Source organism: Helianthus annuus, chromosome 11, assembly GCF_002127325.2.
Source record: "Helianthus annuus cultivar XRQ/B chromosome 11, HanXRQr2.0-SUNRISE, whole genome shotgun sequence".
In the NCBI taxonomy this organism is placed as follows: Eukaryota; Viridiplantae; Streptophyta; class Magnoliopsida; order Asterales; family Asteraceae; genus Helianthus; species Helianthus annuus.
The window spans coordinates 18,717,606-18,733,087 of NC_035443.2; the positions used below are offsets into that span (position 1 = coordinate 18,717,606).

General features: G+C 36.5%; 1 protein-coding gene across 1 annotated transcript in view; it reads right to left on the reverse strand.

Moving 5' to 3' along the window:
- Nucleotides 1-4,218: 4,218 nt before the first annotated feature.
- Nucleotides 4,219-15,482, reverse strand: part of LOC110887915 (probable leucine-rich repeat receptor-like serine/threonine-protein kinase At3g14840) — a 52,042-nt gene continuing 40,778 nt past the window's right edge. The window contains exons 18-24 of the mRNA XM_035979631.1: nt 8,451-8,643; nt 6,905-7,048; nt 6,413-6,531; nt 6,141-6,351; nt 5,295-5,532; nt 5,043-5,193; nt 4,219-4,753 (exon numbers count right to left, since the gene is read on the reverse strand). Of these exons, the coding sequence (XP_035835524.1) occupies nt 4,355-4,753; nt 5,043-5,193; nt 5,295-5,532; nt 6,141-6,351; nt 6,413-6,531; nt 6,905-7,048; nt 8,451-8,643 (1,455 nt within the window). The 3' untranslated portion in view covers nt 4,219-4,354. The remainder of the gene's footprint in view (nt 4,754-5,042; nt 5,194-5,294; nt 5,533-6,140; nt 6,352-6,412; nt 6,532-6,904; nt 7,049-8,450; nt 8,644-15,482) is intronic.

Sequence of the window (15,482 nt, forward strand, 5' to 3'; positions counted from 1 at the left end):
TAACTGGAATAGGAACCAAGGGGGTGGGAATAAAAACTTTGAGAGAAGGGATAATGTAAATAGGAGTAAAAATAATGTTAGTACTTCTGGAACAAAATATGATAATGGAAAGGTGAAAGTTCATGTTTAGGACCGAAAACCAAGATTAGTTCGTAGATGGAAGATTAGAGATAGATGAACAACTTTCTTGCAATGATTCGGAAAACATAACGTTACAAGCCAACACACAATAAGCCATCCTATCAAATTGAAAAAGCATACATCAAGGAAATCGGAAGACACAAGTGGTGGTCTCTCCCCCCAATCTAAAACCTTTATTTGCAAATGACACAAGAACAAGTATATATAGGTCCAACACCTTCACTTGGAAATTCCAAACAAAAGTGAATTTCAAACCACAGTGGACTGTCACTTACAAACACACAAAGTCAAACGAAAAACTCTTTCGTTTGACTACTTCAAACGAATGGGTCTAAACACATTCACTTGACCGTTCACTAACTATTAGATAATTAGCTTAAAATGTAATCTAGTCTATTCGAACAAAAGCAGACACAAAACTTCACTAACAAATTCCCTCTTGTCCGTTGCTGTCGAATGTTGATTATGCAACTGCAATGGATCTTCAGTCAATCATCTGTTATTGATGTTAGCTGTTGTGTTAACAGATCCTACTTGATCGAAAATCCAGGTACGTAGAGTCTTGACTTGAGTTTTCCCACCAAAACCAAACCCTTGAGGCTTCTTTATTAGATTTCCCCCTCAAAGTACACATATACGTGTTGAATGTTGTGCAATGCCCTCGCAAGGCAACATTGATCGATCTTCCGCTAATCTTCCAATATTCTATCCGACATTTGATAAAGGTTCCATCTTCAACAATTTGCATCAATTCTCGACCTTATCACAAAAGCTCTATTCCATTTCAAAGGATACTTCATTGGTAAAGTTTTCTGGTGAGATATTTTCTGTAAACTATCTTTGTGGAGGAGACCAAGTAATGCACTTTGATCATTAGCTTCAATACTCAGGTAGTCAGCTAAACCAAGTATATCATTTGCAAGCTAAACCAACACGTTTAGCTGAACTACATCCAGATCTCATTGTCTCGCCTTTGTGAAGTCGACCATATAATGCACTATGGATCTTCAGCATCAGTATTCAGGATGTCAGCTTGACCAAGTACATAATTTTCAAATTCAACTAGTTGAATTACACCTAGATCTCTATAAAATCTCAATTAAAACGTCAAACCCAAAATCGAATCCTGCAAATTCCCCCTCAATTGTAACCTCATCTGTGTTAAGTTCCATCAATCTCCCCTCGCAAGGTGTCACTGCTTTGATCCTCTGGTCCAAAAAGCTAACTGACATATGATAGAGTTGGAATCCACACTCGTCAGCCTCGAACTATCAGCTCTTATAAAGATTTCCCAGGTCTTCAGTAAATAGCGTTCTACAAAATAATTGTCAACTTTAGATACATGTATGTTTCCGTGAAAAACTATTCACGCTAACTGGATAATTAATTAAAATTCTCAAATATATGTTTGTGCAAAACATTCCACGCAAATGATATGCACCAAATGCAACATATAAATTATATCAAATTAGGTATTAGGTATGAAATCAACCCTTTTTAGTACTAATATTGGAAAAAGTGCATTTCTTTGTATAGTTTTGATTTTCAGGATTAAAAGAGCTTAAATGTAAAAAAAGGAACAACTTAACGACAAAAATCAGCATAAATACAAAAGAAGGGAAGTTGATACATCATATCGACCCTCCGAGCTTCACCCCAAGACTAAAAACAGTAAATTAGAAGACAAATACGGGGTCATGCCATCAAGGTATGGGGTCGTGCCCCACTTAAGAATCCAGAAAGAAGAAGACAAACAGAAGCATACTAGAGAAATGGGGCCATGTCCCATGGACACGGGCCATGGTCAACTCCTAGATATGCAAATATGGGATAGTACAACAAGTACAAGGGCCACGAGGCCGTGCCATTAACACACGGGGCCGTGTAAGCATACGGACTGTCACAACTCATCAAATGAAGACAGATAAGAAGAGGGCATGGGGCCATGTAAACCGTCTGTTTTCAACTGTAGATGGGGTTATTTGGTTCAATTGCAATCCATTCCTTGGCAAACCACTTCTCTCACACTTGCCACCACTCCACCACCACAATACCACCATCATCCACCATATTCATCCATCATCCATCTTTAGAGTGTGTAGTAGTCTCGGATCCAAGATTGATCGTAAGAGTTTTTGTCAAACAAAGGTCGTTATTGGCTAACCTATTACATCACTTGGTGAAAACAAGTCTTTTATGTATTACTTTTGATTTCCAATCTTTGGTTAACTTTTTAATTGGGTTTGTATTAATGAATTTAATATCTAGTTTTTTATATTTAAAGTGAACTTTATTCTATTATCTCTTCATATTTTGTTGATTCACCCATTCGGGTCTTTACGGTCTATATAAAACGTGTTAACTGCCTGAAAGGGGGTTAGAAGGGTGGTTTGGGTAAAATTCTTGTCTTGTTCAGTGTAGAGATCCTGCGAGGACTTGATTCAAGTTTATTAGGACTTTCTTTGAGGTAGATAACATCAAATCGGGGAAGTAAGAACGGCTTGAATCCCTTATGAATAAACTACTATTAAAACTTTAAACCGGCCTTGCGGGACTGTATCACTGCTGACTCAGACCAATATGGCCGAGGGTAGCGTTGCCTCCAAAAGAGGGATATGCCACATTTTGAATTAATAACTTGGGTAAATTACCTTTTGAGTTCTTGTGTTTTATGGGTTTTAATTAGTTGAGTCCAAAAGCAAAAAGTTTAACGACCCCAGTCCCCATAAACATTTTCTTTAACCATTTGAGTCCAAATTTCTAACACTGTTAGAATTTTTTGGTTAACTATTGTTAAATGACCAAATTACCCTTTTAATTAAAAAACCATTTTATTATTAAACCATTTCTAACACCAATTAAATCCCCTTTTCTATCTAAACCATTCTCCAGAACTTTCTCTCTCTCTACCTAAACCATCTCCATCACCAATACTAATTCCAGCAATACAGTTACCGGTCAAGATCTGCTGGTCAAGATTTGCGCATACCGATTAAATTTCCAGTTAATCATGATCTGATAATGACCAGAATCATGCCCAAGCCACCCACTTTGAATCCAAAGAAACCCCATCAACCCACTACAAACCAAATGAACCAAAAAACTTTCACTATACAACACACCATAAACACAAACAACAAACAACATTGCAATAAAGATCAAGGATATCAAAACCCCATGTCCTTTCTTTTCAAACAAACCCATTTTCTTAAACTCAGAGTACAACTTTCTACAATCTTTCGACACATCAGAAACTGTATAATCTTTAAGATAATACCCATTAAAGAACTTATCAAGATGGTTCCAAGCAGCGGGTGGATGAAGTGCAATATAAGCATATGTGACATCTTGACCAGCAAAATTCAGTAATGGCAGATCACCACCTGGGTGAGTTTTCATCCACTCTGACACATCATACACTTTACCCTGAATGCAGATCCACAAATCGCCTGATTGGTTATGAGTTTTGATTTCATTTGAAGTAATATACTTCTTGGGCTGCGGCGGCTGCCGGAGTAGCTACGACGATGATTTCTTGACCCATGTTGGTTGATTTTCGATCTGCAACAGAGATTGAAGTTGTGGGTGTTGTGGGTGATGAAAAGGGGATTTAATTAGGTTAAAAGGAGAGATTGAAATGGGGATTGAAGATGAAGTGTGGGGGAGATAAGAGAGACAGAGAAATATTCTTTTTATTTTTTAATTATAAGGGTAGTTTGGTCATTTAACAATAGTTAATCAAAAAATTCTAACAGTGTTAGAAATTTGGACTCAAATGGTTAAAGAAAATGCTTATGGGGACTCAGGTCCTTAAACTTTTTGCTTTTGGACTCAACTAGTTAAAACCCATAAAACACCTGGACTCAAAAAGTAATTTACCCTAATAACTTACTTAATTATCTTTCAATATTTGGTTTATTTGTCTAGAGACAAGTATAAGTAAAAAGAGTCCCAATAGAATTAAATTGTTTCTAGTATTTATATTCCTTAAGTCTTGTAGTTTTATTAATTCACACAAACTTAATAGAAGAAATTTGTGAACCCCGATTGTGTTTATCTCTGATCGCATACCTATATTCAACACATCATAGTAATTACCAATTTATAAATACATATATCCGAGTGGATATCAAACAATTAGCATATACATCATTTAGATAACAACTTTATAAATACATATATCCGAGTGGATATCAAACAATTAGCATATACATCATTTAGATAACAACTTCCTTATATCACTGTCTCTCTTCTGCAAATACTCACTGAAACCATCGTTTGGGTAGAGATCGACAGCAGATGTTGAGGAATCGGTGCACGCGAATGGCATTTCCACTATTCGGTTACCATTCTGGTCCTCAAGTTCCTTCACCCTTTTGTCACGATCCATTTCAGTCATTGAGTCACTTTGTTCAGCAGGAAACACTTCAGGAACGATTCGTCCTTCTAGCATGCTAACCACGGATGACATTGTTGGTCTATCGGTTGGAGTGATCGCAGTGCACACTAGAGCCAAATTGATAACAACCATCATCTCTTGGATGTCATATTCTGAACCCAGCTTTGGATCAACTAGATCCATCAAATTACCCGTGGCTTTCAAAGCAAATGCCTAATATTAAGAATCAAGGGGGATAATGAACATGAGGTATAAATGCAGACTTGTAAGTTGGAAAATGTTCATATAGAATGGGCCTATATTGTTTGTAACAGATAAAAATTTTGAATAAAATGAAAAAAAAAAAAAAACGAGTTATTTCGACTTTTTTTTAATAAGTTCATTTAACTAACTAATTATTTATACATTTCAAATAAATGAACCAAAAGGTAATCCTCCCAAGTGGTTTGAACCTTAGTAAAAGAATTAAGCATTTTGCCACCTCTAGGTTGATGTTAGTTACCCGTTCAAGAAGAACAAACTGATTCTCGTTTTCCCTGTCAGCAACGTTAGCCATCCCACTAACTATCTCTAAGAGGACAATTCCATAGCTATAGACATCTGCTTTATCTGTTAGGTAACCACGCATTGCGTATTCGGGAGCCATATATCCACTGAAATTTGTAATGGAAAGAACATTTCATCTATGTTTCTCAATTTTATGCATAATTAAGTGTAAAATATGATATTATATAGTAAGTAATCAACAACTCACTAAGTTCCTGCAACACGGGTGCTTATATGTGTTTTGTCCTCTTCATTAAGCCTAGCCAAACCGAAATCAGAAATTTTAGCATTTAAATCCTTATCAAGGAGCACATTAGTGGCTTTGATATCTCTATGAACAATCTTCAATCTTGATTCTTCATGTAGAAAGGCCAATCCTCTCGCTATACCGATGCAAATTCTGTATCTTGTAGGCCAATCAAGTTCCAATTGCCATTCTTTAGGTCCTTCAAGCCCCAAAGTCCACAATAACTCAGCAAAATAATAATGAATGTTTCTCAAGTACCCATTTCTTTGTGAACATGCTGATTCGGATTATGCTTTTTTTATCAACATATCAAAACGGGTAGCGTAAAATGAATCAGATCTAGAAGTCTGACTGGTCAAATAGACTGAACGTGTACTTTTAAGGGATTGGGATCCTGTCATGTCACAACATTACCTCTTATGTTGGATCCGACATTAGAGGATCTCAATCTACTTATAATACATAAAACTCTCTAATGATGTTAGTCAGAACGTTAGATTAGTGTTAAACTAATATCATTTTTTAAAGCATGTTTGATGTGCTAAACTACTAAATATAAATATAAAATTAAATCGTTTTGCAAAAAAAAAAAAAGTGTTCAATTGAGAACCCAATCATTTTCGACACATACAAAAGTTACCCATTTTGACCTGTTCCCTAAAGTGTCTCATCTATTCAATTTCCACCTCTACTCAGGTGGTTTTATATGGCTAAGAACAATGCATTTGTAATCCGACAATAATAAAGATGGTAAAAAAAAACTCACGAACGCATATCGAAGTTAATGACTGAAAACCAATTGCTTACCGAACAAAGCACGGGCTAGACTGTTATTTTCCATGTATTCATATGCTAGTAACAATTGGTTTCCTTCAATACAACAACCATAGAGCTTCACAAGATGCGGGTGTTGCAAAGCAGATATCATGCCTAGTTCATTCAAGAACTCTCTATTTCCTTGCTTCGATTTGGAGGAAAGTTGTTTCACTGCTATTAAGGTGCCACTTGGTAATACTCCCTTCATTATAGCACAATATTAGTGTTCAACATTATGTGATTGAGAAAAAGTTGTAGAGTACCTTGTAAACCGAGCCAAAACCACCTTCTCCAATCTTATTAGCAACATCAAAATTGTTTGTGGCAGTTTTGATTTGCCTCAAAGTAAAGGAACCAATGTTGAGCTCTAGACCATGCAGCTCTATTGAATCACAAATGTAAAAAAAAGTCAGGAGATGACCAAATTTCATAATTACAGGTAAAAGTGACAAACCAATTTACCTATAACGGGTTAGTTGGGGTTGTGTTCTATTTCAAACAGGTCAAATGGTTTTAATGGACGAGATGCGTGAAGAGGCACCCAAAGTCTGTATTAATGCATTAGACATGAAAGTCATGTCATTCCAAGATTTAATCTATGATTGATTTATTTTTTAAATAATTGACGCAATAACTATTTTTGACAAAAAAAATCTGTTTGAAGGTCAACCCAACGAACCTGTTGTTCCAACACAAAATTTTACCCAACCCATTCATCTTGCCACCTTTAAAGTACGGGCTTGACACATAAATACCTAGTTCCATAGCATGTGTGGGACATAAATAACCACACCACCATAAAATTCCTAAAATTAGGATGATGGCACAAACTGCTCCAACCAAAATTACTGCCACAATCCGTCTGGACACACCTTTCTCATTTTCTGGCAATTTGAAATCTGAATGAATAAAATAAGCAAAGTTTGAAACAATTGTTTAAGGTTGAAATTCAAAGAATAAAAATGATCCTACATATAGAAATTCTTCTGGAAATACACTGAAATATAGCATTATGAAATCTTAGCTTTTGGTTGTTTTAATTGTATATAGTGTATTTAGTTTGTTTTATTAGTTTATGGCCCATGACTCAATATATATAGGCTTATCTAAGGTTTGTTTGCTTTATATTATGATGGTTCCCCATCCGTTCACTACCACCAACATCGTGCCCATAGTACCCTGATTAGGGTACCCAGCAAAAACGACGCAGGCACGCTGGCTGACGCGCCGCCATGCGCCAACAATTTCAACCACTGCCGTCAGCGCATGTGATCGTTCTGCTACTGTCTGTCTGCCGGATCTACCCTGCCTTAACTACCGTTGGTCACTTATTGTGAATGGTTTTGTCATATACAAAAAAACATAAAATACATAACAAGAACAGGAAAGGGCACAGACAGGCTAAAAGTAACTAAAAGATATCAAACACACCAAGATTAACTAGGCATAGGTAAGAGTAATCTATTCGCGTCGTTAAGCTCTCTAAAATCCCCATCTTTATCCTACGTCTACAAGAACTATCATTGATCATATTCTCAAAGAACTGCAAGAATAACAAATCTGTGTTTCTGCTCATCCCATGTTAGTTCGGGTTTGCCTTTGTTCATATCCCCTCAACTATAAGGGTCTTCACTCTTTTTACTAGTGTTGTCCTATGTTTCATGTGCACATGTCCAAACCATTTCAATTTCCATTCCCTTATCTTAACCGGAGTGCGTGCAACCCTAATTTAGCCTATAACACATCATTCATTATCCCATCAACCTTGTGTACCCGCATCCACCCCGGCATCCTCATCTCTGCTACCTCCTACACTTGTGTCTTCTTGATCGCACAACCATCGGTTCCATATAGCTTAGATGGGAGGCCTGCAATCCTATAGATGTCCCTTTTAGTCTTATTGGAACCTCTTGCCACATAAAACTCTTGTGGCCGCTCTCCACTTGCACCAACCTGCCTAAATGTGGTGCACTACATCACTGTCAATGTGCTTGTCAAACCATTGATAATACAATAGTAATAACTATAATTAACAATTTATGGGTAGGATCTCGATGTTAACAACCTTCCTGAATATAATATGGAATAGTAAATTTACCATCTTAACGAACAAACAAAAGTTAATTCAAGGTAAAAAAAAATTCTCTTTGTTATTTGGATGCTATAAACTAAACTGAACCTATTAAAATAAGAGCCAATTCATTTTAGATATCTACCATATTCATCATAAATAGACCGCATTCCAAAAATATTACCGCCCCATTCATCATCAAAACACACAAGGAGTTAGTTATAGCTTACTTGGATCCACAGATATAGCTGAAATGAGAGGACCATATACTCCTCGAGATGGTATATTGGTTGTTCCTTTTCCAGCCCAATAGAGACGGATTTCCAAACTAGTTGTAACGTTTACCGTATAAGTTGTCACAATTGCTTTCATAACTCCACCTGCCCTATCACTGATGTCAAAATCTTTTTCCACCAAGACACCCTGACACAATACCAACCAATTATAATCAACAATAACGAAAGCAGCCAAACAAAAATGATATTAAATCCTACATCATGATACTACACTAAAAAGCGCAATGCGCATTTCTATTATAGTATCTAGAGAGTGCAACAAGCTACTGAATTCTTTTAATCAGTTAATAATTAGTAGAGATGGCAATTTTGACTCATTACTTATGAATAGTCGCATGTGTTAATATAATTAGAGAAAACATCATAACTAGGTTCAATCTTCATTAGTTATCTCGTAGTCATATATAGGGTCAAGATTTAGGGAAAACGGTGAAAAGTGTGAGAACAGTGAGACCACTCATCGTCCAACCAAAACAATCTATGGACTAGATTGGCGCGGTGGCATTTTCGTAAATAACATAAATTTTATTAAAGGTAAAAAAAGGTAAAACATCCTTTCTTACATAAAACTCCATCGAAAAGATAAAACGCCAAGTAAATACAAAACACCAATTTTATTAATGCGTAATTTTTTATGTGTTTTAGTTAAGGTCTTAGCCTACAAAAACGCCATAAAACGTAAAACGCCATAATATATAAACGCCAAGCCTTACATCCGGATAATTGTTAATTGCATTTATTGTTATAATAATATCCCGCCTAAACTACGCGCCAAAAAAATCCTATAAATAGAAACATCTCACCACCTTCCGTTGATCACACCAAAAAAACACACAAAACACAATGGTTCCTAAATACCACTCACTGTAAAACGCCAAAAAGTTGAGAGAAATCAACGATGGCAAACATCTTTTGTTTGATACTCAGTAATGTTCTGCAAGAAGTTTCGCTGAATGGTTTATTAGGTGAGGGGAGTAAGATTTTGCTGCATGAGATGGACAAATTTCAAGAAAGGGGGACTATGACACCCATATGTCATTTTGTCTTCTTTGTTCTTGAAGAAGGTTTGGGTGAGGAGAAGAGACCTATCCCAGTGTAAATGCTACTTTGGCCTCGATGATGATAATGAAGATGACAGGCAAATAGCATCCACCCACACGGAGTCGATCTATGTCTCCAATGGCCAACGATTGTGAAAGAACTAGAACGGTAATAAGAAGATTGGAGAGAAAATTTCCGGCAGAAGATGATGATATTGACGATACTCCTCTACCAACAGTTAGTAGTTGGGTGGTGCATGAAGAAGCAGGAACGGTTGAAGTGACTTATCAACATGGGGTGAAATATTCATTGCCGATAGAGGAAATGTTGAAGACAGAGAGGCTACATCTACTTGAACAACTCTGTGATTTAGCACCTTTGAACGGTGCAAGATCCAGGGTTGCAATGATATTCAAGTATAGCTGCGGCAAAGAAGAGACGAGATGATGGCGTTATACGCCAATCTAAAATATGATGGTGAACCTGAAGAAAGTGAGGAACAAAGCGATGGGTACCTCTCTGATGTAATCCCATCCACAGAAGACTATTAGTTTATTTTGATTTCGTATTATTGTAATGTTATAAAATATTAATCAATGATAATCAATTATTAACAAACGCCACGAACGCCAAAAAAATGACCTGGGAAACGCCATAACGCGAAAAAAATTAACTATGTGACACAAAAAGAATTATTTCAACGAGACAGCTCCAAAAAACAACAAAACGCCAAGTAATTAATGAATCTAGTTAACGCCAAAATTATCTTAGATGCAAAAAATGAAGCAGCATGTGACACACGAAATCGGGAAAAAAAGAATATTGAAAAGACAAAAAAAACCTCTCAGACCTTGATTATATACCGCACCACGTGTTAGGCCAGAATGCGTTCTCACCGTTCTCACATTTTAGGGCGTTTTCTCCTGATCCCGTACCTATAAGTGTGTGTATATATATATATATATATATATATATATAGGGTGGGGTTCGGCTACAAAGTCCATTTTTCCTACAAAGTGTACAAAGTCATAAAACACCACAATTTCAGCCATAAAACACACTCAAAACTCACAAATAACAGAGTGAAGATCACTAAAACACAATATCCAAACCGTAACAGTCCATAAAAACTTCAAACACACCAGCGTAAAACTATGAATATAAAACACAACATGATAATCAACATAAAACACACTAATGTTAGTTATTCGAAAATCAAAGTCTTATCATCCAAAACACAATACAAAACCCACGAATATGACGTTTTAGTAATCTTCACTTTGTTATTTGTGGGTTTTGAGTATGTTTTATGGCTGAAATTGTGGTGTTTTGTGACTTTGTACACTTTGTAGGAAAAATAGACTTTGTAGCCAACTCCCACCCTATATATATATATAGGTAGAGGATCCTGTAAAAAGTGTGAGAAGTGTGAGAAGTGTATTATAACACTATATATAATACTATATAACACCATATAAACACCGTATAACAATATGTAACACCATATAATACCATATAACACTATGTAACACTATATATCATTATATAACAAATATAACACTATAGGTTGTCTGATAGCATGTCTATGATAGATGTATAGTGTTATATTTGTTATATAATGATATATAGTGTTACATAGTGTTATATGGTATTATATGGTGTTACATATTGTTATACGGTGTTTATATGGTGTTATATAGTATTATATATAGTGTTATAATACACTTCTCACACTTCTCACACTTTAGGCCCTTTTTACACTATCCTTACCCTATATATATATATATATATATATATATATATATATATATATATATAGGGTGGGGTTCTAGAGTGTACACTAGTGTATTTGCGAACTGAGTGAACAAATCCTGGCCATTGATCTACATGCGTGTATGGCCAGGATATCATCATCAAATTGTAAAATACACTACTGTATTTCAACATCAAATCCTAGCCATTGATCTACACACGTGTATGGCCAGGATTAGTTCACTCAGTTCGCAAGCTACACTAGTGTTCACTCTTGAATCTAATCCTATATATATATTAATTGAACCAAATCCTATATAGGGAAAGGGTAAAATGAAAACCACCTTGTGTGTCTGTATGGAGAGGATCATGAGAAAACTCTTTCTTTGTAACGATTGATATTTGTGTTGAATTTTTTCTGGGGTTTGGTTTTTAGAGTTTTGAGTTTAGGGATTTGCTTTAGCATTTAGTTTTTAGCTTTTAGGCGTTAGTCTTCGGGGTTTAACTTATAGGGTTTAGTTTTTTGGGGTTAAGAGTTTAAGGATCAGTGTTTAGAGTTTAGGGCTTAGTAATGGTTGAGAGTTTTCTCAATTTTTCTCATGATCTCTCCCCTATATATATAGAACGCAGAAATAGAATTAGATGAAAGTGGGGAGAAATATATGGTTGCTCCAAGATACTCAAATATTACACTACACCACAAACATATTATCTATCACATTACATTATTATTAAGGAATATTGCATTTTAATAATCCAAACTGTTTGCCGATGGCCGCCAACAGTCCCAACTTCAAAAATAACCACTGGTAGTCCCAACTATTAACATATTGGCCTCCAATTGACCCTGACTAACAGAACCCTAACATATTGGCCTTCAATGGACCCTGACTAACAGAACCCTAACGCCGTTAATCTCCCGTCGCCGGAAAAACGTTTTTGGCCGGAAAACTCTACATTTTCATCTCAAACCTCTTTGTAACCTTATTACGGACCTTTAGGAACCTTTTTTTAGTAAAAGCACCAATTATTGAACTCACCGGAAAACTCATTTTTCGACGGAAAACTTATTTTTGGCTGGAAAACTCAACTATTTGGCCGGAAAACTTAAAATTCTCGTCCCAAACCTCTTTGTAACCTTAGATCAGACCTTTAGAAACCTTTTACTGGCCAAAAATGGTTTTACGGCGACTAGAGACTAACGGCGTTCGGGTTCTGTGAGTCAGGGTCCATTGGTGGCCAATATGTCAGTAGTTGGGACTGCCGGTGGTTTTTTTTTTTTGAAGTTGGGACTGTTGGCGGCCAACGGCGAATAGTTGGGATTATTAAAATCCAATATTCCTATTATTAACATCTTACTCCATAATGATCTAGATCGGTACTTTAGGGTGTTGGATATGTTATGTTACATGGCATATAAACCGTATTAGGAAAACCCATTGGGTCAAGCCTTAGTCAAGGAAAAAAGAGTTGAGTGTATATTGTACTTCCCTCAAACTAATTTTCATCTATACGGTTATATCCGCTTGACTTGATTCGCATTTTCCCGTTTTTCTGCATGTAATAGGTTGAGCAAAACTTTATGAGATGTGCTTCGTTTTGACACCTTTGATGTAGCCTTCTCCGAGCTATGTTGTGATGTTGCATTGTCCTCGTAGATAATGTCGGGGTTCTTCTAGATTTTAGTTAAACTGCATGCAACATGCTTCTTGTATTTGTTGGGTCATCCACCTTAATCATACATATTCTAGACCCATGACATACAGTGTTAAAAGGTTTAATGTGATTTCATAATATTGTTAGAATTTGCTTTGTCGACCACCAAGATATAGTTGTGCCGTCGTATGTGACCACATAACCTCACTAGGACAATTTTTTAAGTGGATAAAATAAACACCCACCATATGCATACCCAACTAGCCGAGACTTCTTCACCCTCTTATTGGGGCGGTAAGGATCCATGTGTACATCTAGTTATCAGATAACCATATAACCATGGTAAGCTTAGTGGTAAAACTTTGTCTATTATATAATGTGCTCAGATCTTATAGATGTAGTGTCAGGAATATTTGTTTATAAGTGTTGGAGAAAAACACGTCTTCAGAAGATGAAGATGACCGGAACGTGCAAGAAAAGAGTTAACCACATTTTTGAGATTTAGAATTCTAAAATTTATCAAAAGATCATAATAGAATCTTGAAAAAGCTTCTCAAAAATCCAAAGGGAGCCTCAGAATTCTGGAATTCATCACAGATCTGGAAGCTTTCAACATCCTCCTTTAACGCTAAGACAACGTGTGCATAAGTAGACAAGTTGAACATAGATTTCGAGGAGATAAGCCTACTGAAAAGCTGCCAATAGGTCAAGTTAGGTAAAAACAAGTATTAAATACTAGTTTATACTTGATATCTCTATGAAATGTTGATAACATCTCTAACATGCAAGTATTCATGATGTTCTCCTAGTATAGAGCGGAGTTTCAACTCGTAGGTAATGCGGAAAAGAGCAAAGTTATAGACTTAAAATCCAACTGTTAGGGATCACACCTGTCTTTGAAGTCTCTCCACACTTCAAGATGGTCCAACTTTTGATCTCCTGTGCGTAAATGTTGATGCAAACTCTTTCCATATAGAATTTGTGATGACTTCCTTAATGTTTGTATACCAGATTAATTTTTTTATCTCAAACTTACAATTCGTATCAAATTCAATCGGGATTTTCGATCCTAGTAGTGCCATCGCAGAATCAACCACATGTTAGTTAGTGTCGGGCAACCAACATGCTACTTAATCAACTTGCTATCTACCATTGCAGGATCAGACACCTGTTAGTGCCGATTCAACCAACCTACTACCGGGTAGTGCCAATCAACTTGCTACTATTGTGTTGGCTTTATAGATGCTATTTGTTGAGTTCAAAAGGATGAAAGGTATTTGAATGGGTTAGTGGGCTACAATTAGTATTCACTGAAAGCTAACAAGCATACTAAGATGTTTTATAATTATAACTTTAGAATAAATTGAGACATTGATTGCTAATAAAAATGTTACTCAAAAGAAAAAAAAAATCAAACATGTAGTTCTAAGTTTATAGTAACATTTACGCTCCCCCCCCCTCTCAAAAGGATCGTACATTGTGTATTATGATTAGGGTAATTGTTAGTCAATATTAGATCCGAGATTTTAGGGATTTCATATTTATTGTAATTGATTTATGTTTCCTTTTTATTATGTCTTGTATTGTCCTATATAAGGACCTCCTAATGTACTCAATAATACAATACAAGTTTGATTTGGTATCAGAGCCAAATCAGCTCCTCCATAATTCATGGCTGCCAAATCTTCTATCCAGCCGGAAACCCTAACAGCAATAGCGCTGCCTAGTGCAGCCGCCACCACCTTTACTGAAAATAAACCCTCCGGATTTCCACCATCTCTTCCAATCACTATGGCAGCCATTACAACCATAACAAACCAGGAAAAAACTATTCACAACTCTCACAAATTCGCCTTTAACCTAAAACCTTCCAACTATGGCCACTGGAGATCCATGATAGAACCTTTCTTGGTCTCTCACAACTTGTTCGGCTATGTGGATGGTACCATCCCATGCCCACAACAGTAGGTCACAACAGTAACTACTACAACTGATAACCCAAGTTATCTCCCATGGGTCGCGAATGATGCCCATGTTCGGTTGTTGATTACATCAACCGTGTTTGAAGAATCTTTCCAGCATGTCTAAGGTAAAACATTTCGTGAGATTTGGCTTTCATTAGAATGTGCCTACGCACCAGTTACCTCTTCTCACAAGTTTACTCTAAAAAGTCAACTCCTTAGAATCACCATGAAAGGTGATGAGAAACCTGCTGAATACAAAAGGCCGAGCCCAAGATAAGGATATAGTCATGCTTACACTTTCAGGACTCCGTGAAGAATACAATGGTCTTAAGGCAAACATGCAGGTGCGGTCTCCTCCTATGACCTTCAATGAACTTCATTGCATCCTTAGTGATCATGACTACATGATAGCCAAAATCCGTGGTGTGTCTTCTGCAGCCTCAAACCCGCAAGATTTTCTGGCTACTGCTGCACCCACGACAGCCCCACCACCAAACCTTAATACAGTCCAACAGCAACTCAGCAACCTCCAACTTCTGGCTGCACAGTTTGG